Source organism: Oncorhynchus gorbuscha, linkage group LG21 (genome assembly GCF_021184085.1).
Source record: "Oncorhynchus gorbuscha isolate QuinsamMale2020 ecotype Even-year linkage group LG21, OgorEven_v1.0, whole genome shotgun sequence".
In the NCBI taxonomy this organism is placed as follows: Eukaryota; Metazoa; Chordata; class Actinopteri; order Salmoniformes; family Salmonidae; genus Oncorhynchus; species Oncorhynchus gorbuscha.
In genome coordinates, this window is record NC_060193.1 from 26,338,705 (window position 1) to 26,360,882 (window position 22,178).

Genomic DNA, 22,178 nt, shown 5'->3' on the forward strand with positions numbered 1-22,178 from the left:
AGCAACGTTACTAGCAAAGTCAAATCCTTGCTTCCGCCGACCATATATCCTTCAAGGATTTGACAGAGTCTCTTATGTGCAGCATGCCTTGGGCACAGCCAATAGCCTTGCCCTCCTTGTACCAAGTAATTGCAATCCTGGGAAGGTCACAGGAGCCAAGGAGGGGACACTTTGTGACATGAGAAGGAACACAGACAGGTCCCAGGCCCTCATGTTTTGTATCTGGCAGCCGGTGCACCATTCATTCTGAACGGGAGGCGAAAGAATCCAAAGAGGCCGCATAGGAAGGACAAGTGCCAGTGAACTCCTAATTAACACAAGAACAAGTTGGAACAGTGACAGTCAATGGTGAAACACTGAAAACAGGGGCTGGGGGGCAAGGAAATGGGGTCTTGCAACTGCTACGAAGAGCAGAAGGACGATGAATAATTTACAGGTGCCATTTTTTATTATTTTGCCCATTCTTATGTTGAAACTTTCTGACAGAGATGAATAATGGCATGTGGAATAGCCATCCGTATATGGCTGAGATGGATGGGAGAGCGGAACTGAGCCAAAAACATGTTATGACCTGATCCCCAATTCCACCTCCCCCTTTTCTGACAAGAAGTGGATCCTTCTGAAACATTTACCAGGTCAGCCAGTGAAGGAGGCTTACAGTTCATAACACGTGTGTCCAGACTTTCAAACACCAAATCAGTCCCGGCTCCACGATGGGGCAAAAAGGGACTTAGCCCCCCCAAACTAAAACTGAGGGGGCACAAGTTAACTATGTCACTATACACATAATTTGCAAATAAATTCATTAAAAATCCTACAATGTGATTTTTTTTTCTCTCATTTTGTCTGTCATAGTTGAAGTGTACCTAAAATTACAGGCCTCATCTTTTTAAGTGGGAGAACTTGCACAATTGGTGGCTGACTAAATACCTTTTTTGCCCCACTGTATAGCAAAAAAGTTAAACTAATTGAGTGACAGAAAAAAATCAATCTCCGCTGTGCTGTGTCAGCATAATGGACAGAGCGTGACAGGGTATATGTAGGGGGACTATGGAGAGCCACCAGAGCCGTAAGGTATGACTCTGTGTTTCCATAAAAAGCAGGGGGGGGACACTTCTCATCTGTTGTAGGCTAAGTGAATAACGTGACACGCCTCCGCCTATAATATTTGATTTTGATTCATAAAGGCGGGGTCAGGTTTAATGCTTAATTAATTTAATTTAATGAATTTTTAATGAAGCTGCTTCACTCAACTCTGCCAAACACCCCACCACTATAGAGTTCCGTTAGTGTTATCTGCCTTTGCCTATTTAGCTAGCTCGAACCAGCTAATCTGCCATGATGGGCATCAGAAATTGGCTTTGTCAAAGTACCCAAACAAAGCCAAACGAGAAGGAGAGTGATGATCAGCAGCATCAAACCACCAAGGCCGCCGCCAAGCCCAACAGCAATGATGCGGCCAAGCTCCAGCTAGCTCCGCTTGCAGAGCCTACCCACTAGGGTTGTGCAGTATCCAGATTGCTATAACTTCATACCGTGCCATAACAGAATATAGACGGTATTACCGGTTGTGCACACATACACTCAATTAGTCTTTGGTAGCATTGCCTTTAAATTGTTTAACTTGGGTCAAACGTTTCGTGTAGCCTTCCACAAGCTTCCCACAATAAGTTGGGTGAATTTTGACCCATTCCTCCTGCCCAGAAATGTCCTATAGGATTGAGGTCAGGGCTTTGTGATGTCCACTCCAATACCTTGACTTTGTTGTCCTTAAGCCATTTTGCCACAACTTTGGAAGTATGCTTGGTTTCATTGTCCACTTGCAGACCCATTTGCGACCAAGCTTTAACTTCCTGACTGACGTCTTGAGATGTTTCTTCAATATATCCACACAATTTTCCTACCTCATGATGCTATCTATTTTGTGAAGTGCACCAGTCCCTCCTGCAGTAAAGCACCCCCACAACATGATGCTGCCACCCCTGTGCTTCACGGCTGGGATGGTGTTCTTCGGCTTGCAAGCATCCTCCTTAACGATGGGCATTATGGCCAAACAGTTCTATTTTTGTTTCATCAGACCAAAGGACATTTCTACAAAAAAGTATGATCTTTGTCCCCATGATCTTTGTAACCCTAAATGTAACACATACGTTTTTCCAGCAGCAGACTATGGTCGATAATGACAAAAGCTGCACTGAAGTCTAACAAGACAGCCCCCACAATCATGTTATGATCAATTTCTCAGCCAATCAGTCATTTGTGTAAGTGCTGTGCTCGTTGAGTGTTCTTCCCTACAAGCATGCTGAAATTCTGTTGTCAATTTGTTTACTGTGAAATAGCATTGTAATCTGGTCAAACAATTTTTCCAGAAGTTTACTATGGATTAGTAACAGACTGATTGGTCGGCTATTTGAGCCAGTCAAGGGGGCTTTACTATTCTTGGGTAGGGGCATGACTTTAGCTTCCCTCCAGGCCTGACGGCACACACTTTCTAGTAGGCTTAAATTGAAGATGTGGCAAATGGGAGTGGCAACATCGTCTGCTATTATCCTCAGTAATTTTCCATCCAGATTGTCAGACCCCGGTGGCATGTCATTTTTGATGGACAACAATCATTTTTTTCACCTCTTCCAAAAGTACAATTCCCATCTTTCATAATTTGGTCCGAAATACTTGAATGTGTAGTGTCAGCGTTTGTTGCTGGCATGTCATCCCTAAGTTTGCTTAGCTTGCCAATGAAAAAGTCATTAAAAGTAGTTTGCAATATCAGTGGGCTTCGTGATGAATGAGCCATCTGATTCAATGAATGAAGGAGCAGAGTTGGCTTTTATCCCCAAAATTTCATTGAAGGTGCAACAAAGCTTTTTACTATGATTCTTTACATAATTTCTTTCTTCCATAGTGTAGTTTATTTTTAATTAGTTTAGTCACATGATTTCTTCATTTGCAGTAAGTTTTGCCAATCAGTTGGGCTGCCAGACTTAATTGCCATACCTTTTGCCTCATCCCTCAATTCCTCATCAATCCAAGGGGATTGAACAGTTTTTACAGTCATTTTCTCAATGGTTGCGTGCGTATTAGTAACTGGAATAAGTCGTTTTATTTATGCGTCAAGTGCAGCATCTTGTTGCTCCTCATTACATACCACAGACCAGACGTTTTGGACACTACAGTGAAAATGGTTAACTTTGTTAAAGCGAGGCCCCTGAATTCTTCTGTATTTTTTGCATTATGTAATGTTATGGGCAGCAACCATGTAACGCTTTTACAACATACAGAGAAGTGTGCTGGTTGTCAAGGGGCAAAGTATTGACATGTTTTTTTGAATTGAGAGACGAGCTTAGTTTTCTTTACTGACCAAAATTTTCACTTGTCTGACCGCTTGGGTTGATGCAAAGTTTATTCTCACCTGAAAGATCTGAATCTAGGATTACAGTGACTCTACGCAACTATATTCAATGTGTGGGACAAAATTGAGGCTGATTAAGAAGTTGGAGCTCTTCTCTGTCTGCATTAACAAGGACAACACAGGTCTTTCAATCATTGTGGGATTTGTTTGTGTGCAAATTAACTCAAGCTTACGGACAATGTCAAATATTATATAGCGAAGCACCTGAGTGAGCTGGGTGCGCAATTACGCGGGTACTATCTCCGAAACGGACGACACAAACAACTGGATTCGTTATCCCATTCATGCCCTGCCTCCAGTCCACTTACCGATATCTGAACAAGAGAGCCTCGTCGAAATTGCAACAAGCAGTTCTATAGAAATTTAATTTAAAATCAGAAGCCATTGCCAGATTTCTGGATAGGGTTGCACTCAGAGTATCCTGCCTTGGCAAATCGTGCTATTAAGACACCAATGCCCTTTGCAACCACCTCTCCCTTTGTGAGAGTAGATTCTCAGCCCTCACTAGCATGACAACTAAATACAGGCACAGATTGTGCATGGGAAAAGATTTAAGACCGAGACTCTCTCCAATACAGCCAGCCCAACATTGCAGAGTTACGTGCATCCTTTCAAGCACACACTTATCATTAACATGTGGTGAGTTATTCACAATCTATGAATAAATATGTTTTTATCTGTAAGATAGCATAAATAAAGACCAAAACTATTTATTAGTATTATTATATTATTATATGTGCCCTGGTCCTATAAGACCTCTGTCACTTCCCACAGGCCAGGTTGTGACAAAAATTCAACCTCATTTTTGTGTTTAGTAAATGTATAGTGTGTGTGGCAGGTTTACAACGATGGCAAAAAACAACATTTGATAGTGCGCAGACCCAGTTACTAGAGGGAGTACGCAGCTGGAGGTTGAATGTTTGAAGGGGTACGGGACTATAAAAGGTTTGGGAACCACTGCTCTACGACAACCGAGTTAGGAAGGCCGCCTGTATCTTTGTCATGACTGGGTGTATAGACACCATCCAAAGTGTAATTAATAACTTTACCATGCTCAAATGGATATTCAAATCATAGGTGCCTTTCTTTGTGAGGCATTGGAAAACCTTCCTGGTCTTTATGGTTGAATCTGTGTTTGAAATTCCCTGCTCAGGGACATTACAGATAATTATGTGTGGGGTACAAATATGAGGTAGTAATTCAAAAATCATGTTAAGCACTATTATTGCACATAGTTACATATATGAACTCACTCTATGCCACTTTCTATGCAAATTTGAACTTATTTAGCCTTGCCATAACAAAGGAGAATACTTATTCATTTGTAAAAATGACAAAAAACACAATTCCACTTTGACATTATGGTGTATTGTGTGTAGGCCAGTGACAAAAGCTTTCATCCATTTTAAATTCAGGCTGTAACATAGCAAAATGTGGGGAAAAAGTCAAGGGGTGTCAATAGTTTCCGAAGGCACTATAGATTATTTAATGTTTTCATTGATCTGATATGTTGTTTACTAGGCCTACACGGTACCGCTGTTTTGTTCTGTTCACATTAATTTGTTCGCATTCACAGTTGTGTCTGTATTCTAAGCCAAACTGCTATTCAGTATTTGTTTTTATGCATGAATGACAAGGCTAATACTTTAGTTTGCAATATTTTGGTAAGACAGCTAGCTGTGTGTATGGCTGCATTCACATAGGGTCAATCAGGTGCACAACTTTGGTTTTCGAGTCGCTTTAGCGACTCCTTGTGGCGGGCAGGGCGCCTGCAAGCTGACTTTGATCGTCAGTTGGACAGTGTTTCCTCCGACACATTGGTGCAGCTGACCTCCAAGTTAAGCGAGCGTTAAGGATGTTTCGTAGGACGCATGACTCGACCTTCGCCTCTCCCGAGCCCGTTGAGGAGTTTCAGCGATGAGACAAGGACGTGATCTCAAAATTGGGGAGGAAAAAAGTGTGTATAAATTACAAAAATTAATTATAAATAAAAAATCTGGAGTAGCTGGGAGATTTTTGAAATGGCTGGTGAACCAAAAAGTTCATTTTAGGATCTGATTGTGCCCCATCATCGATTTCAACTGCCTTTGTCACTTTATCCTGGTGCCGGGTCTGTCTTCAACCAAGGCTATGGCTTCTCTCAATGACTGGTGGAAATTTTTGACCCTGTGGGTATTAGCTACATGGACCCAGGGGTGAAATTGGTTGAAATTATATAATTAAACTGGTTGTAATGTGGGTTTTAATGACAATTTAAACACGCTTTGCCTGCTGTGGAGTAGAACTGTATTAGGATAAAGGGTCTGGATTGTATCTCTACATTAGATTGAGTTAGCAGTCAAAGCCTAGACGAAGCCTTGGGGCAATAGTTCAAGCTCTTTAAGCTTCCCGCCTCTATTCTCATCCTTCAATCTCACAAACCTGCAAGGAGCTCAACAACAAAATGAATTCTAAGTCTCCACATCCCAAACCATGTCTATTTCAGATAATTATGTTAAGTTGGAACTACCTAAATCCAAGATGGAATTTTCGCTCTCCACTCCAAGAAGTGTAAGTGTCCTTTACTAGCCTATAACTAACCAGAATATGATTATGTAATTTATTTGGGTAAACACTTTATATTTGATCTGCTGTTTACACTCTAGTCAGTGACAGTTGAAGAGAAACATGTGCGTTCCCAATCAGTCGAGCCAAGTAACTGGAAACTCCAGCTTGTTGTTTTGGTTAAGAAGAGTGGAGATATGTGGCTAGCAAATTTAACAGCGTAGAATGACAGGCGCCAACAAACCCCCTGGATCAAGGCTAAACACTCATTTGAGGACAGTGGTTGGCATCACTCTTTCAAAACGCAACACCACTTGGGTGCTGTTATTTCCACGATAGAAAGTTAAGTGCTTTAAAATTAAATGTGATTTATTTCACAAATTGGGGGGGGGGGGGGGGGGGCATTCAATTAATCTAGCAAATAACCCAAAAGCACTGCAAATAATAAGCAAGCAGTAGGCCTACATTGCAGAGGGTTTTTCCACAATAGCTCAATAATAGACCAGAAGCAATTTTCATTACAATTTTCTCTCCTATCGGTGTCGTTTTCAAAGAAAGGGATTAAGGTAGATGTACTTTGCAGCTCTGTTAGAGATGACTATTCTGGTAATTGGTCTCATTGGGACGAGGAAGGGATTCTGAGGCTATGGTGCACCTGTTTCAGAGTTCACCCTAATGATGCCATTGTGAAACACCCTTTTTTTTCATTTGGTTTCACAGTAGAGCGCACACAGACGGACTCACCCAATGTCGATGAGCGGGGGCTTGTCGCGGTCCCTCTTGTAGCAGAGGAACAGCTCGTGGCTCTTAAGGCTGCCGTGGTTGAGGTTGGCCTGCTGCCCACTGTAGGTGCTCTCCATGCAGGTGAAGCCCTCGGGAACAGTCTCTCCCGCCGACTTGTTGATGACGGCCAGGTCAGTAATGGGCGCCTTAGGCCCGCTGGACTTGGTCTCCGACAGGTCCTGCTCCAGGGGCGTGGACTTGTCCGTCAGCCCGGCCACCACAAAGTAGTCGGTCACACGGTGGCCCTTGTCCTCAATCATGGCTGGTCGTGCCTGGGGAGAGAAGAAGCAGGTGGGGCAGGGCCAAAGTGAGATTAGAGGTCAGAGAATGGGAACATGTTTTTTGTTTGTTATCAAAGTAGGGATATGTCTATGGAATTTGGGGCCTTATCCAGGCCTTCTGTAAGAGCAATGTAGCCTAGGTCTTAGTCTATAAATGGTACAGAGCAAGTCACATGGGAACGACCTGCTCCTTATATCACACAGGCACCATGGGACAATCCTTTACATTCTAACAGTGTATGTGGAATCCCTAATGACTGTATACGTGTCTAAACAGCATCCCACCATAAAGTACTTAATATACCTAAAGAATGACAGGGGTCTTGTCAAACTACGCAACTTATTCACAAACACTCCTGTCACTGTATATCACTTCCCAGTCCACATACTAAGGGACATGGAGAGAGTTCGGAGCGTCGGTGACTAGGGAGAGGCAGAGGAGAGCGGCAGAGCCGAGCGGAATGCAGCAAAACACCACTGTAAGCATAAATCAAGATGACACGAGTCTTACAAAGCGTCCTCTGGAAAACGAGAGCATGGGGTCCTGTTATTCTATTCACTTGGGATATAAAAACGCTTGCTTCCCGAGATTCAAGACGACCATATGCTAAAGCTTGGCGAGGATTAATCAGATGCTTCGATTTCCTGCTGTAGAAGTAGAATGATCCATCAATTAGCCATAACAAGCACTATGGCATAGAGGTAGTAATTAGATGCAATTAGTCTAACAGCTAATGGAGCACGAACCCTCTGCTCTCAGTGAGAGGGGTTGGAAACTATCACAGCTTGTTTCTTCTGCTGGTAGATATTATAACTATAACTTGTTATAGTCTGTAAATTACTCAAGTCCCTCAACATCTTCCCTGAACAAGCCATTTACTGTGCACAATAACCACAGGCATAAATACTGTCAACGGTAGTCTCAAATAACATGGCAGCAGAAGTCCCAGGTTACCTTGCTTGTGGGAGAGTGGTGGACTTCTAAAGACGGACTATTTTCATTTATACAGTTAGAATAACTACTTTACGGTGCAAAAAGAGGTTATTCAGGCGTCCAAGAAAAACACTGGGCTTTGGGAGGAGGATACGGCAAAATGAAGCAAACGGCTGTCTAAGGAAGAAAGAAAAGCTAAGAAAGCAAACATCCCATTCTCTTCAAAGAGAGGTGGAAAAGCATGCAGGAAGTGACATTTTCCAGTCGTGAGTCAGCTGCAGCATGGGGCAGGGGCAGGAGCAGAAACGTGGCCCCTCTGAACTGAGGGAGGAGCACCCGGCAGGCTCTGGACTTAATGTAGCCCACTTCATAACAGTGTTTAATAGTCTCGGTCTCAGAGACTTTTAGCACGGCACTGTGACCTCGTCCTTGACACTTGTATGGTCAGAAGTTATCTAGTGTTTCACGTGTAGGTTGATGAGAGATGCTATCGAGTACAATACAGGAAAAAACAAATGGCGTGAACAAGCACACACGGAAGTACTGAAATATCACCATACTCGACGCAGAAACACACCAAACCCATCACATTTAGAGTATCGAGTGTCAAACCTGAATGTCGGCCCTACAAAACAAATGCCTTCATAATCTGGATCCAATTTTAATGTCGGACTCTAGTTTGCATTGAAAACTGAACAAAAAAATTAAAGCAACATGCAACAATTTCAAAGGTTTTACTAAGTTACAGTTCATGTTGGAAAATCTGTCAATTGAAATACATTCATTATATGGATTACACATGACTGGGAAGGGGTGCAGCCATGGGTGGGCCTGGGAGGGCATAGGCCCACCCACTGGGCAGCCAGGCCCAGCCAATCATTCCAACAGCCAGCATGCCAATTGCACGCTCCCTCAAGGCATGAGATATTTGTGATATTGTGTTGTGACAAAACCGCACATTTTAAAGTGGCCTTCTCATAGTTCAGCACAGGGTGCACCTGTGTAATGATCATGCCGTTTCTCAGCTTTGTGATATGCTACACCTGTCAGGTGGATGGATTATCTTGGCAAAGGAGAAACGCTCACTGATTGATATGTAAACGAATATGCAATTTTCTCTCGAAAGAAATAAGCTATAGAAAATGTTGGCGATTTTTCTTTTCATCTCATGAAACATGGGACCAACACTTGCGTTAATATTTTTGTTCATTGCAGTTGATAAAAGAAACATTGGAGGGAGAGCGCAACAAAACAGATACACAGCCAGAAGACCGCAAATTATTCTCGTTGTCTCCTGGCTGTGTATCTGAAAACTTAACACTATAGAAAACAATGACATTCTAAATGATTCTGTGCTTCCAACTTTGTGACAACAGTTTGGGAAAGGCCCTTTCCTGTTTCACCATGACAATGCCCCAGTGCACAAAGCGAGGTCCGTACAGAAATGATTTGTCAAGGTTGGTGTGGAAGAAGGCTTGCACAGAGCCCTGACCTCAACCCCATCGAACACCTTTGAGATGAATTGGAACACCGACTGCGAGCCCAGCCTAATCGCCCAACATCAGTGTCCGACCTTAGTAATGCTTTTGTGGCTGAATGGAAGCAAGTCCCCGCAACAATGTTCCAACATCTAGTGGAAAGCCTTTCCAGCAGAGTGGAGGCTGTTTTAGCAGCGGGGGGGGGGGGGGGGGGGGGTACCAACTCCATGTTAGTGCACATGATTTTGGAATGAGATGTTCGACAACATCATTTTGGCAATGTAGTGCCCCTAATAAATACAACACAGCCTTGCTGACACCCCTGTCTAAAAAAACAGTTGATTTTATGAGTTTAACCGCTTGGAACTTTTTGAACTTAAGCTTTGTCTCCTGACCACGCTGCTAAAATTATTACCAACTCTAACCACCAAACTCCTACTAGGTCAACTATAATCTACTTGAATATCGAGTTGAATCCCTCTCTCACCTAAAATAAATGTATAAAAGATGGCGATCATTTTTTTAAAGTTCACTGTTATTGTCCACAATTGTCAGTTACACGATTATACAATAATTGTCACCTAGGTTACAGACTACAGTACATTTGGGGGGGGGGGGGGGGTACCAACATTTGTACCCCTACAGTTGGTTCCATAAAGAGACATACTACTCTCTCACCATGTCAGAAAGGTGACCCAAACTGTGCCCTGTTTGTTCCAAGTAAATGTCATGCACTCGGCTACATGGGTATTGTGTCCTGTCTGTACAAGGAAAGGACGGGGACAAGATGTACTGAGTTTTGCACTTGTCCATTCACAACTATACATATTTGGACGGGAGCAATAATGAATCACATAAGGTCCACAGTAAGTGAAAGGGTATGTATAAACTCAAACAGCCGTGGTAGTTGGCATGCCATGAAGTCGGTGTTTATTGGGTTTTACTATCCTTGTGGGGACAAGGAAAATTCTGACAAGTGCAGACATTTTGCCGGTCCCCACAAGAAAAAGGCTATTTTAGGCATAGGGGTGAAGTTGAGGTTTAAGGTTAGAATTAGGGTTAAGTGATTCTCATTAAACCAGCTTTAAACATGTCTGTAGCTAAATGTGGTTACAAAACCATGATGCATTTGCAAAAATAAACTATCACTCTGAAGACTAAGATGTCTAGTTTTTGGCAAAGTGTCTCATTTAAAAATATATATATATTTACCAGAATGGTCTACTTTTTCACTGTTAATTATTTTTACCGAAATGTGTCTGGACTAAACTCGAGTCATTCTCTACAATTGTACTTATGAGAAACCAAATGTGTTTGAATAAAACAAAAATATGTTGCTGTAGTTTGTCCATAAATCATAAAAATGTAACAAGTCAAATTTAAAATTAAACTAGAATATTTATGTCACTTTTTCAAGTTCTGGTAAAAACGCCAATCAGTTTTTAAAATAAAGTTGTATTCACCCATGATGCATCATCATAGTCCTTAGATGAGCACAAGTTAATTTAATTTACTCTGTTATTTCCCAGTACTACTCAAGAGCCTGAGTGGTGCACCCCTGTTGGATTCCACCCCTCAAAAGGATTGCATAATGGTCCAGAGCGAGACACGGTTTCATGTTAGGTGAACGATCAAGGAAGAATGACTCAGGGTTTCCACAAACAAGGCAGGCAATAAAAAAAACGCCTTTAATGAGGGAGGGGTGGCGCCCCCTCTGATGTGGTTTGGTTGCTCCAGGGTAAAAGAAGTAAATGGAAATGCTAAAGTTCCCTGGAGTGGTCAAAGGGGAGGGGGTGAACACATTGGCTCTTCGGCTAGCTTCATGGAGGGTCATTCCACCTCAAAAAGCACAAGGAAGATTTCCAAAATAGTTTTTGCATTAAGGGACAGGTAAGATTACCATTCCTGCAACATTTTAAATATATATAATTTGATTACTGAGAAACTAAGCTAATTAATTGCACCCAGATTGAATATTATGGGAATCCTATAATGGAAAATTGTCAATAGAGAGTTCAACGTCCGATTTGGACCCAATTTCTTCCTTACAATGATTAAGACACGAGGAACACAAAACAACGGTCAAAAGCCACACACGGACCCCCCACGCCAACAATCACCATACAGTATGTTTTGGTATACAGCCATGTTTTGCCCACTAAATGGCACTGTTTCTACTATATGTTTTATCCAGTCAGAGAATGCCAATAACTACATATCCAGAACAAATTCACCATTATGGTCATGATTAGGGTTGGTTGCATTAGGATTGGTTGAGATTCTGGGGAACCTCCCAATCAGCATGGACTAATCTAAGAGTTATTTCTTTAACAAATATATATATATATTTTTTAAAAAAATATGGGGGGGATTATTTATTTATTGTCGCTTTCATCAATTGCCTGCATCATTTCCAATTCCCCATATATTTTGGGGATAAATATACACTACTGTTCAATAGTTTGGGGTCACCTAGAAATTTTTGCCCATTAAAATGACATCAAATTAATCAGAAATACAGTGTAGACATTGTTAATGTTGTAAATGACTATTGTAGCTAGAAACGGCTGGTTTTTACTGGAATATCTACATAGGTGTTCAGAGGCCCATTATCAGCAACCATCACTCCTGTGTTTCAATGGCATGTTGAGTTAGCTAATCCAAGTTTATAATTTTAAAAAGGCTAATTGATCATTAGAAAATCATATTGCAATTATGTTAGCACAGATGAAGTGTTGTTCTGCTTAAAGAAGCAATAAAACTGGCCTTCTTTAGACTAGTTGAGTATCTGGGGCATCAGCATTTATGGATTCGATTACAGGCTCAAAATGGCCAGGAATAAAGACCTTTCTTCTGAAACTCGTCAGTCTATTCTTGTTATGAGACATGAAGGCTATTCCATGCAATTAATTGCCAAGAAACTGAAGATCTCGTACAACTCTGTGTGTCTCACACACATCTTTTTAGAATATAATTTCCTTTATTATTCCCAGCAAACAGTACCACCCCTCCCCCAATTGGAGTAAACTAAATAACAATAACACTTAGGCTTTCTATTTGCCATATATTTTTCAACTGTCTCCTGTGATGCTTCACAAAAGTACTGAACCTTTCTATTCTCAGAGTTTCTACAGATTGTAAATTAAAAGAAACATTTTTGCTAAAATAATTATATTATTTATCAATTGACTATGACTTTTCAGATCACCCAGTAGTGTGAATGTATCTGCAGCATTAGCTCTAAGTAAATGTTGAAATTCTTCAGCCATTCTTGGACCTGTGACCAAAAATGAGCTACATCTGGACAGTACCAAAATAAATGATCTAATGACTCCGCCTCCTCACAGCAAACTCTACAGAGCTGGGAAAATTGTATTCCCCATATACAGTTGAAGTCAGAATTTCACATACACTTAGGTTGGAGTCATTAGAACTTGTTTTTCAACCACTCCACAAATGTATTGTTAACAAACTATAGTTTTGGCAAGTCGGTTAGGACATCTTTGTACATGACACAAGAAATGTTTCCAACAATTGTTTACAGACATTATTTCACTTAATCACAATTCCAGTGGGTCAGAAGTTTACATATACTAAGTTGACTATGCCTTTAAAACTTATTTGGGCTTAGGGGCAGTATTTTCACATCCGGATGAAAAGTGTGCCCAAAGTAAACTGCCTGCTACTCAGGCCCAGAAACTAGGATATGCATATAATTAGTAGATTTGGATAAAAAAACACTGACGTTTCTAAAACTGTTAGAATAATGTCTGAGTATAACAGAACTGATTTGGCAGGCAAAGCCCCGAGCACAATTCCCCAAGGGGAAAAAAATTGAGGTCATTGTGTTTCCCAATGGTTTTCAATAGAAAGCCCTATTTATGAGGAACCTGGATGCAGTTCCTATGTCATCCACTAGATGTCAACAGTGTTTAGAAATTGGTTGATGTTTTTCTTTTGAGAAATTAAGAAGTACAGCTGTTCTTTGTAAGTGTCACTCCAGTTGGACTCCACTGTTTGGTTCGCGTGAACTGGAACGCACTTCACGTTGTTATCTGGTATCAGAAACAGTTTATTCCACCTTAAATTGTATAGAGTATTTACGTTTTAGGGTACCTGAGGTTGGATTAGGAACGTTGTTTGAAATGTTTGGACCAAGTCATAAAGGACATTATCGAACAAAAGGACCATTTGTGATGTTTCTGGGACATTTTGGAGTGCCAACAGAATAAGATTTTCAAAGGCATTAATTATATCGCTATTTCTGACTTTTAGTCACGCTGTCTGGTTGAAATCTGATTTTCATGTGTTTGTATGTAGGGCGCTGTCCTCAGATAATCGCATGTTCTGCTTTCACCGTAAAGCCTTTTTGAAATCTGACACAGCGGCTGGATTAACAAGAAGTTAAGCTTTATTTTGATTACATTTACATTTAAGTCATTTAGCAGACGCTCTTATCCAGAGCGACTTACAAATTGGTGCATTCACCTTATGACATCCAGTGGAACAGCCACTTTACAATAGTGCATCTAAATCTTTTAAGGGGGGGTGAGAAGGATTACTTTATCCTATCCTAGGTATTCCTTAAAGAGGTGGGGTTTCAGGTGTCTCCGGAAGGTGGTGATTGACTCCGCTCTCCTGGCGTTGTGAGGGAGTTTGTTCCACACATACATTTTTGTGAATGTTGAATATTGATATTCCTGTAGTTTGAATTTGGCGCGCTGCCATTTCACTGGATGTTGTCAAATCAATCCCGCTAAATGGATTGGCACGTGAGGGGATCCATAAGATGTTAAAACAGCTTGGAAAATTCCAGAAAATGATGTCATGGCGTTAGAATCTTCTGATAGTCTAATTGATATCATTTGAGTCAATTGGAGGTGTACCTGTGGATGTATTTCAAGGCCTACCTTCAAACTCTGTGCCTCTTTGCTTGACATCACGGGAAAATCAAAAGAAATCAGCCAAGACCTCAGAAAAAAAAAAAACTTGTAGACCTCCACAAGTCTGTTCCATCCTTGGGACCAATTCCCAAACTTCTGAAGGTATCACGTTCATCTGTACAAAATATAGTACGCAAGTATAAACACCATGGGACCACGTAGCTGTCATACCACTCAGGAAGGAGATGTGTTCTGTCTCCTAGAGATGAACGTACTTTGGTGCAAAAAGGGCAAATCAATCCCAGAACAGCAGCAAAGGACCTTGTGAAGATGCTGGAGGAAACAGGTACAAAAGTATCTATATATCCACAGTAAAACGAGTCCTATATCGACATAACCTGAATGGCTGCTCAACAAGGAAGAAGCCACTGCTCCAAAACCGCCGTAAAAAAAGCCAGACTACGGTTTTCAACTGCACATGGGGACAAAGATCATACTTTTTGGAGAAATGTAATCTGGTCTGACGAAACAAAAATATAACTGTTTGGTCATAATTACCATTATTTGGAGGGAAAACCCCAAGCATACTTCCAAAGTTGTGGCAAAATGGCTTAAGGACAACAAAGTCAAGGTATTGGAGTGGCCATCACAAAGCCCTGACCTCAATCCTATAGAAACTTTGTCGGCAGAACTGAAAAAGTGGGTGCGAGCAAGGAGGCCTACAGGCCTGACTCCTTTACACCAGCTCTGTCAGGAGGAATGGGCCAAAATTCAACCAACTTATTGTGGGAGGCTTGTGGAAGGCTACTTGAAACGTTTAACCCAAGTTAAACAATTTAAAGGCAATGCTACCAAATACTAATTGAGTGTATGTAAACGTCTGACTCACTGGGAATGTGATGAAAGAAATAAAAGCTGAACTAAATCACTCTACTATTATTCTGACATTTCACATTCTTAAAATAAGGTGGTGATCCTAACTGACCTAAGACAGGGCATTTGTACTAGGATTACATGTCAGGAATTGTGAAAAACGGAGTTTAGATGTATTTGGCTAAGGTGTATGTAAACTTCCGACTTCAACTGTATATAACATTCTATTGGTTGCAAGAATTTTGTAGAATCGTTTAAATATACAAATTTGAAGTTTTGAATCCGGCGCCGTTGTGCCATGGAATTGGTACATTGAAGATCTCTTCCCAACTATTTTACAATTTACATGGCGCAGCTGTCAATTCTTTGGTCCTTGAATGAAACTGGTATATATCAATTTTCTTGGAACCTATTTTGGTCTTTAATGCAGGGCCAACAGACAGGTTCCTTACTTTTTCCCCCGTCCATTTTGCTTCTTCCATTTTTGTGGTAATGCTGCAATTAGTTGGTTGAAATTTTGGGTAGAGCAGACAGTCTCTGTTAGCTGCATGTGTGACATAACTCCCCCAGTCCTGTTTATGATATCATTTACAAAGATTGTCTATTTACATGGTTTTTGAAAAAACATTTTATCAGGAAATCAAGTTTTTTTAATCAATTAGTATATTTGAGTTTAACCATAATATTTGCTGTATTATGTGCTCTGCCTTTTCAGGTGAATTCAACTGAAATTGCAACCAACTTTCTATGGCTTGTTAAAAAATATAACGATATTTTGGAGCTGATTTCATTTTCAAATAAGTGAAAGTGAGCCGTTATCTGAATAAAAGGAAAAAGGCCATTTTTATTCACGGGGTGAGACATTCTTACTAATTTACTAGAGAACCATTTCGGATTTAACTATAACTTTTGTATGACTGATGCCTTTAGTGAGAGGTCTGATGCTTTAATATTTAACTTCTAATGCTTTAATATTTAATCTCTGTCCTCCTAATTCATATTCATTATATAAATAGGACCTTTTCATTTTGTCTGGTTTGCCATTCCAAATAAATGTATTTTTTGCTCATTTAATTTTAAAAAACGGTCGCTTGGTAAACTGTGATGACTAAAGAATTAATCAGGGTGAATTTTCACAAATAGACAGGTATTTTCCTTTCCATGGTATCAAGATCTTATCTATTTTTGCTAACTTTCTATTAAAATGTATTTGAGTGAGATAATTTATTTATTTAGCCAAGGGCTTTTCAGCATCATGAGTTTCTATTGGTTGAGAATGGATTGAGGGGCTGTTTCCCGGGAGACAGATTAAGCCTAGACAGAACAGCCAAACTCAATGGAAAAACTCAGTTGAAAATGCTTTTTAGTCTAGGATTAATCTTTGTCCAGGAAACGGCCCCTTTGAGTGTGTGGTGTATTAGTTAGACCACTCCTGGTGAACAAAAGCAAACCATTATGGTCTCTAATGGTCTACAATGGTGAAAGTCCCAACATCACAATGGCACTGGTATTGGGTTTAATGGTAAATGTCACTTATCATAGAGATTTTTCTAATAATTGTATTGGAAAACATAAGACTACCACGCAATGGTTTATAATTATTTTATTAGGGTTTTCGCCGCAGTTTCGTCTGCAGCCCATTTCTCCAAGTTGTGGGCTTGTAGGAAAAGTATTCATGAGAAGTGCACCATAGGAATAAGCCCTCTCAGAGAGCTGCCATTTGTTAGACTTTTAAAGGAGAGTTGGGTTGAACCATTAGGTTTCTAGATAAGGACAAACTAAATTGCTTTCATGGAGGACTGGCTTGACTTTTGAGGATGGCCACACAATTTGTCATCACCATGAGCTAGAGCTAATGGTTTTCTACCCACTTTCAACGAAAATATTGTGATCAATTTAATAAACACGAAACCAGCAAACTGGATACAAGGGTGGGTAGCAGGAATAGCACTATCTACTGGGTAAAACCTGGTACTTTCCCACTCTATTTTGGGAATTAGAGCAAGAGACTTCAAATGTCTAAATTCTCTGAACAGGGGAACATAACCATAACCAAAATTACTAGGAATACATTATAGTATTAAGAAGCAATACTCCAAACCTCAGCGTCATACTACTTGTCAGACATGGAGAACAGAAACTGGTTGTTGGGGTGGGACTGGCATGGGGTGTGGGGGGGTCCATGGGTGGCATTCTGCATTTTTGGGGGAATTCCTCATGTATTACTACTCACTGGTGGGAAGATGTTGTCCAAATCAGACAATAGGTGCTATATTTAATGAATATTATCTGAAATCAATTAGCTACATTTTTTCTGAGGTCAAATTATATTTCATGAAATAATGTTACAGGAATGCTTATCTTATCGGTTTCTAACTGCACAAAATATTTCAGAACAATCATGGAAATGACATGGAACGATTCTGGAGAGAGTGAGTGGGACTGGGCTTCAGGATCAAAGGAGCTGAGATACATCCCACATAACATGCTCTTTCCCTGAGCTATTTACTTTACTCAGAGGAGGGTAAAACCACAGGCAGCAATTCTTCCTCTGAAAATGTGTGTGCGCAAATCAAAATGCAGTCAAGTTTATTTTGCTTTGCGCAGTAAACAAAGTTCTCATCCAAATGAATCTGGCCGTGCATATTCTCATACCACAAAAATAATGGTGTTTGTCCGGACCCCTTCACCATCCAGATAGTGAGTTAGTTTGATTGAACAGAGTCCTTAGTATGCCATGCAGTGCACTATAGCAGACAGAGGAGACAAGCCACTGTTGGTACTACTTTCTGCAGAGATTTAAATCATCGTATCCATGGTTACACCTCACAGTTAACCGTCAGAGCTAGCTTTCATTCTCAATAGACTTTTTGCCGTGTAATAAAGCACACCATTAAATGTGTTCTAGATCAATGCTCTTATGGCACAGAGAATGTGTTTGTCTGGCGGTGGTTAGTGGACTTGTGACTGGAAAACAACTTGTCTTGTTAGTCTTCAATGCATAGAGGGGTATGGCTCTCTCAAAGCCGTATCAGACGTTTCGCATCAGAACTCTGAAGTAGTACATCAGGCTTTTAAAAATAAACAACCCTGGTCTGTAACAGTGGTGTACAAAATATTATGAACACCTGCTCTTTTCATGACATAGACTGACCAGGTGAATGCTATAATCCCTTATTGATGGCACTTGGTAAATCTACTTCAAATCAGTGTAGATGAAGAGGACAGGTTAAAGAAGGATTTCTAGGCCTTGAGACAATTGAGACATCGATTGTGTGTGTGCCATTCAGAGTGCGAATGGGACAGAGAAAATATTTGTGCCTTTGAACAACATGGGCCAGCATACCTGTGGAACGCTTTCGACACCTTGTAGAGTCCATGCACCGACGAATTGAGGCTGTTCTGAGGGCAACTCATATAAGGAAGGTTTTCTTAATGTTTTGTACACTCAGTGTATATATACACACCTTACAGCTCAAGGTTTGAAAAAGCTACTCCCACCTCATATATTTCAGATGTCATGAAGAGTTAAGACTTCAGAGTCAACATGCTTGCACGGGTAATCGAAGATCCAGAGTGACATTTGAATTGCGTCATCTGGCATGCACGCTCACATGCACGCTCACACGATTAAGGATGAAGGCTCAGGTTCATACTTCTCAATTAATGGGTATTTGCAGCAGTCCAAACAAAACACCCAACTTAAGTGGCTGATGTCATCAATAACATATTTTTCACACAACTGGGAGTGAGTTATTTATGCATCTTGGTACCATATCTAAATCATGCATTGAATTACCAATAGCTAAACGAGGCTGAGCTGCATTGTCTTTTAATGTAGCTTGCTAAGTGCCATGTACAATTAAAACACATATTGATGGACTATGGACACAATGTCATGATAAGTAGGCCAGTAAAATCCACTGTAACAAATTGCCTAGCTGCTGAATACAATGATCTACTCAAACCATACATGTAGTGGTCCTTCTGTAGCTCAGTTGGTAGAGCATGGCGCTTGAATACCAGGTAGTGATCCCGGGACCACCCATACGTAGAATGTATGCACAATGACTGTAAGTCATAAAAGCGTCTGCTAAATGTACAATCTCACTGGATTATTGAAGACCAAGTCCCACACAAGAAGCATTTTTTCTTCTTCGGATACTTAACGGTAGAACACTCTGTAACAAACAGAGACCATTATTCTCAAGCTGATATGGTGCCAGTAGGAGTCAGGAGCAAGAGTGGTGGTGGGTATGACTCACGGTCATGCTATGGCCATGTCAGCTTCCTGGCACTGTGGGCACAGATGCCTGATCTTTGGCATAAATAAACACACACGCGGTTGGTAATGAAAGGATCCACAAGACAAAACGCAAACAGAAACAGCGATCTACAAACAAACACTGTACAAGTCCTGCCAACCCACAATCCTGCCAACGCTGTTACCAGCCCTGTTAACTAGCACTTGTATTTTGCCTCTCCACCCTAGCCTCGCCCGGGTGCTATCAAGGTACTGCTAAATATCAACAGCCAATCCAGTAGGGTCTGGAAGCTATAGCGTGCTTCAATTTGTCAATAGCACCGTGACAGAGTATTTGCATAAAGTTCAGCTTTCCACAATTTAGTCTCCCCCGTTCACGTTTCCACATGCTCGAAAAGCCCAACGGTCACCCCACCCACTTCCCTTCCCTCCATTGAAAAGTAGAGGCTTCCGTCATTTCGTCACTCCCATCGTGTTATGTACCGTTAGGCCTTGTACTTGGTAAGGCTCAGACAAAACATATCCCAATATTCGGAATAGTAGCCCATTAGTCCCATTAGCCCACCATTAGGAAAAATAATCACACTTCATCATCCTTTTACATCCAACTAAATCTCCTACAACCACAACAAATAGGCCTATATAAACTACATTATGAGTATGTAAACTCATGCACACAGAATCTCATATCAAACACAACCTTGAATGGAATTCAACTGAGAGGTAATGTCCCCCTTCATGATACTGCCTGGTTTGGATGATGATTCCTCTGTTCCCCCTGAGCTAAAGATGGGACTTGAGTTCATTGAAACAGAAACAGCATCATCGCGGCTTTGTATTCAGCACACGGTCCTGGCAAAGTGTTTGGCTCCATTGACGTTTCCCTGACAACAGCACTCTCAACCAACCCCGTCGCTTGAAATTCTGCAGCATAGTGAATTACCTGTTGAAGCAATAAAACTGGCCTTCTTTAGACTAGTTGAGTATCTGGAGCATCAGCATGTGTGGGTTCGATTACAGGCTCAAAATAGCCAGGAATAAAGACCTTTCTTCTGAAACTCGTCAGTCTATTCTTGTTATGAGAAATGAAGGCTATTCCATGCGAGAAATTGCCAAGAAACTGAAGATCTCGTAGAACATTGTGTACTATTCCCTTCACAGAACAGCGCAAACTGGCTCTAACCAGAATAGAAAGAGGAGTGGGAGGCCCCGGTGCACAACTGAGCAAGAGGACAAGTACATTAGTGTCTAGTTTGAGAAACAGACACCTCACAAGTCCTCAACAGGCAGCTTCATTATAAATAGTACCCGCAAAACACCAGTCTCAACGTCAACAGTGAAGAGGCGACTACGGGATGCTGGCCTTATAGGCAGAGTTCCTCTGTTCAGTGTGTGTTCTTTTGCCCATCTTAATCTTTCCTTTTCTTTTTATTGGCCAGTCTTTACAACTCCACCTAGAAGGCCAGCATCCCGGAGAAAGTTCTCCTGCAACAGGGTGATCAAATTAAGATCCTACATATGTAGGCCACATGCGCACACACACTGGATAGAGGATGTGTGTGTTTCCTATATTTAGGCTACCCTGAACACAAACACACACTAGTAAAATTGAAGACAAGCACAACGTATTCTCTTTGTGGACAGACTGTGCAATGTACACAAACACAAGCGCTGCCATGGCAACCCAGCCCCGAACAATGCCAGGCAGCCCTCAAGCCACTCGTGTTGTTATTCTATCTGGGAAGGGGTGAGTCCCCGCAGGAAATCGATCCGGTGTGGTTCTTTAAAGGGCATCACGTGGAGAATGTATGCCTACGCGAACTCTGTGGCCTACAAAATAGTTCAATGAAGACAGTAAATAAAAGCGGGTAAGGGTCGTTTTTAAAAGTACACCTTAAACATTCAGAAAGCAAATAAAAAAAATATTCTCAGCCATAAACTGTGCGCGCCAGTACTTTGGGAGAAGAAGGGATTAAAATTAAAAGCCTTTGAGCACATTGTAAACAGAAGCTGGCATGTGCTCCTTTCACGTTTCGCCATCTTGTCTTGTGAGGATAGCGGCCCTGTAGACTACAGGGAACATGAAAGGGGCATCGGCCAATCAGATTGCGTAGCCAGAACTAACCGTTTTACAATCTGACATTAACATTATTATTATACATTATTATTATATTATTATTATTAACATAAATGTGTTTAGACAAAACATGGACTCTAAAACAACTACAGGCCTCAGGCGTGGGCAGGTAGGGTCATAAAAATACATCCTCGTACAACGAGAGCGTTATCAAGCACAGTTTAAATAATATTAAAGGCCAATTGAACTGGTCTGTGAAATGTCCATTGTGCTACAGTCTTTCCTAATGTTTTAACTGGGACCCCGGTCACAAAAAGGTTATAAAACATAACAGTTTGTCCCACTGTGTAACTCTGGGGCAGAGCTGAACTACTTGGGTGTCACAGGGAGTATGTTTACATGCACACAAATAATTCAATATTAAACTGATTGTGGCAGTAGGCCGAGTATGGCATTAGTCATGTAAACACTTTTCTCTGTTTATCTTAAATCGAAGTAAGCATACGCCCATTAAAACCTGGTTTTCTGAGCAATCTTTCGAATTATTAGGACATGTTAACAGCTTAATCAGCATTCCAGCTGTGTATTTGATCTGTGCATGTGCCAGCATTAGTAACGCAAGCCTTCCTCCTACGCCTGAGTGAATTGAGAT

At 41.1% G+C, this 22,178-nt stretch overlaps 1 protein-coding gene across 3 annotated transcripts in view; it reads right to left on the reverse strand.

Annotated features, from left to right (window-relative positions):
• LOC124007724 (DENN domain-containing protein 4C-like) overlaps nt 1-22,178 on the reverse strand; it is a 75,016-nt gene that overhangs the window by 38,683 nt on the left and 14,155 nt on the right. For all 3 annotated transcript variants that reach the window (XR_006833998.1, XM_046318448.1, XM_046318447.1), the window contains exon 2: nt 6,698-7,008. Coding sequence is in view for 2 of the 3 variants with exons in the window: in XM_046318448.1 (XP_046174404.1) it covers nt 6,698-6,996 (299 nt within the window). In the remaining variant the exon portion in view is untranslated. The remainder of the gene's footprint in view (nt 1-6,697; nt 7,009-22,178) is intronic.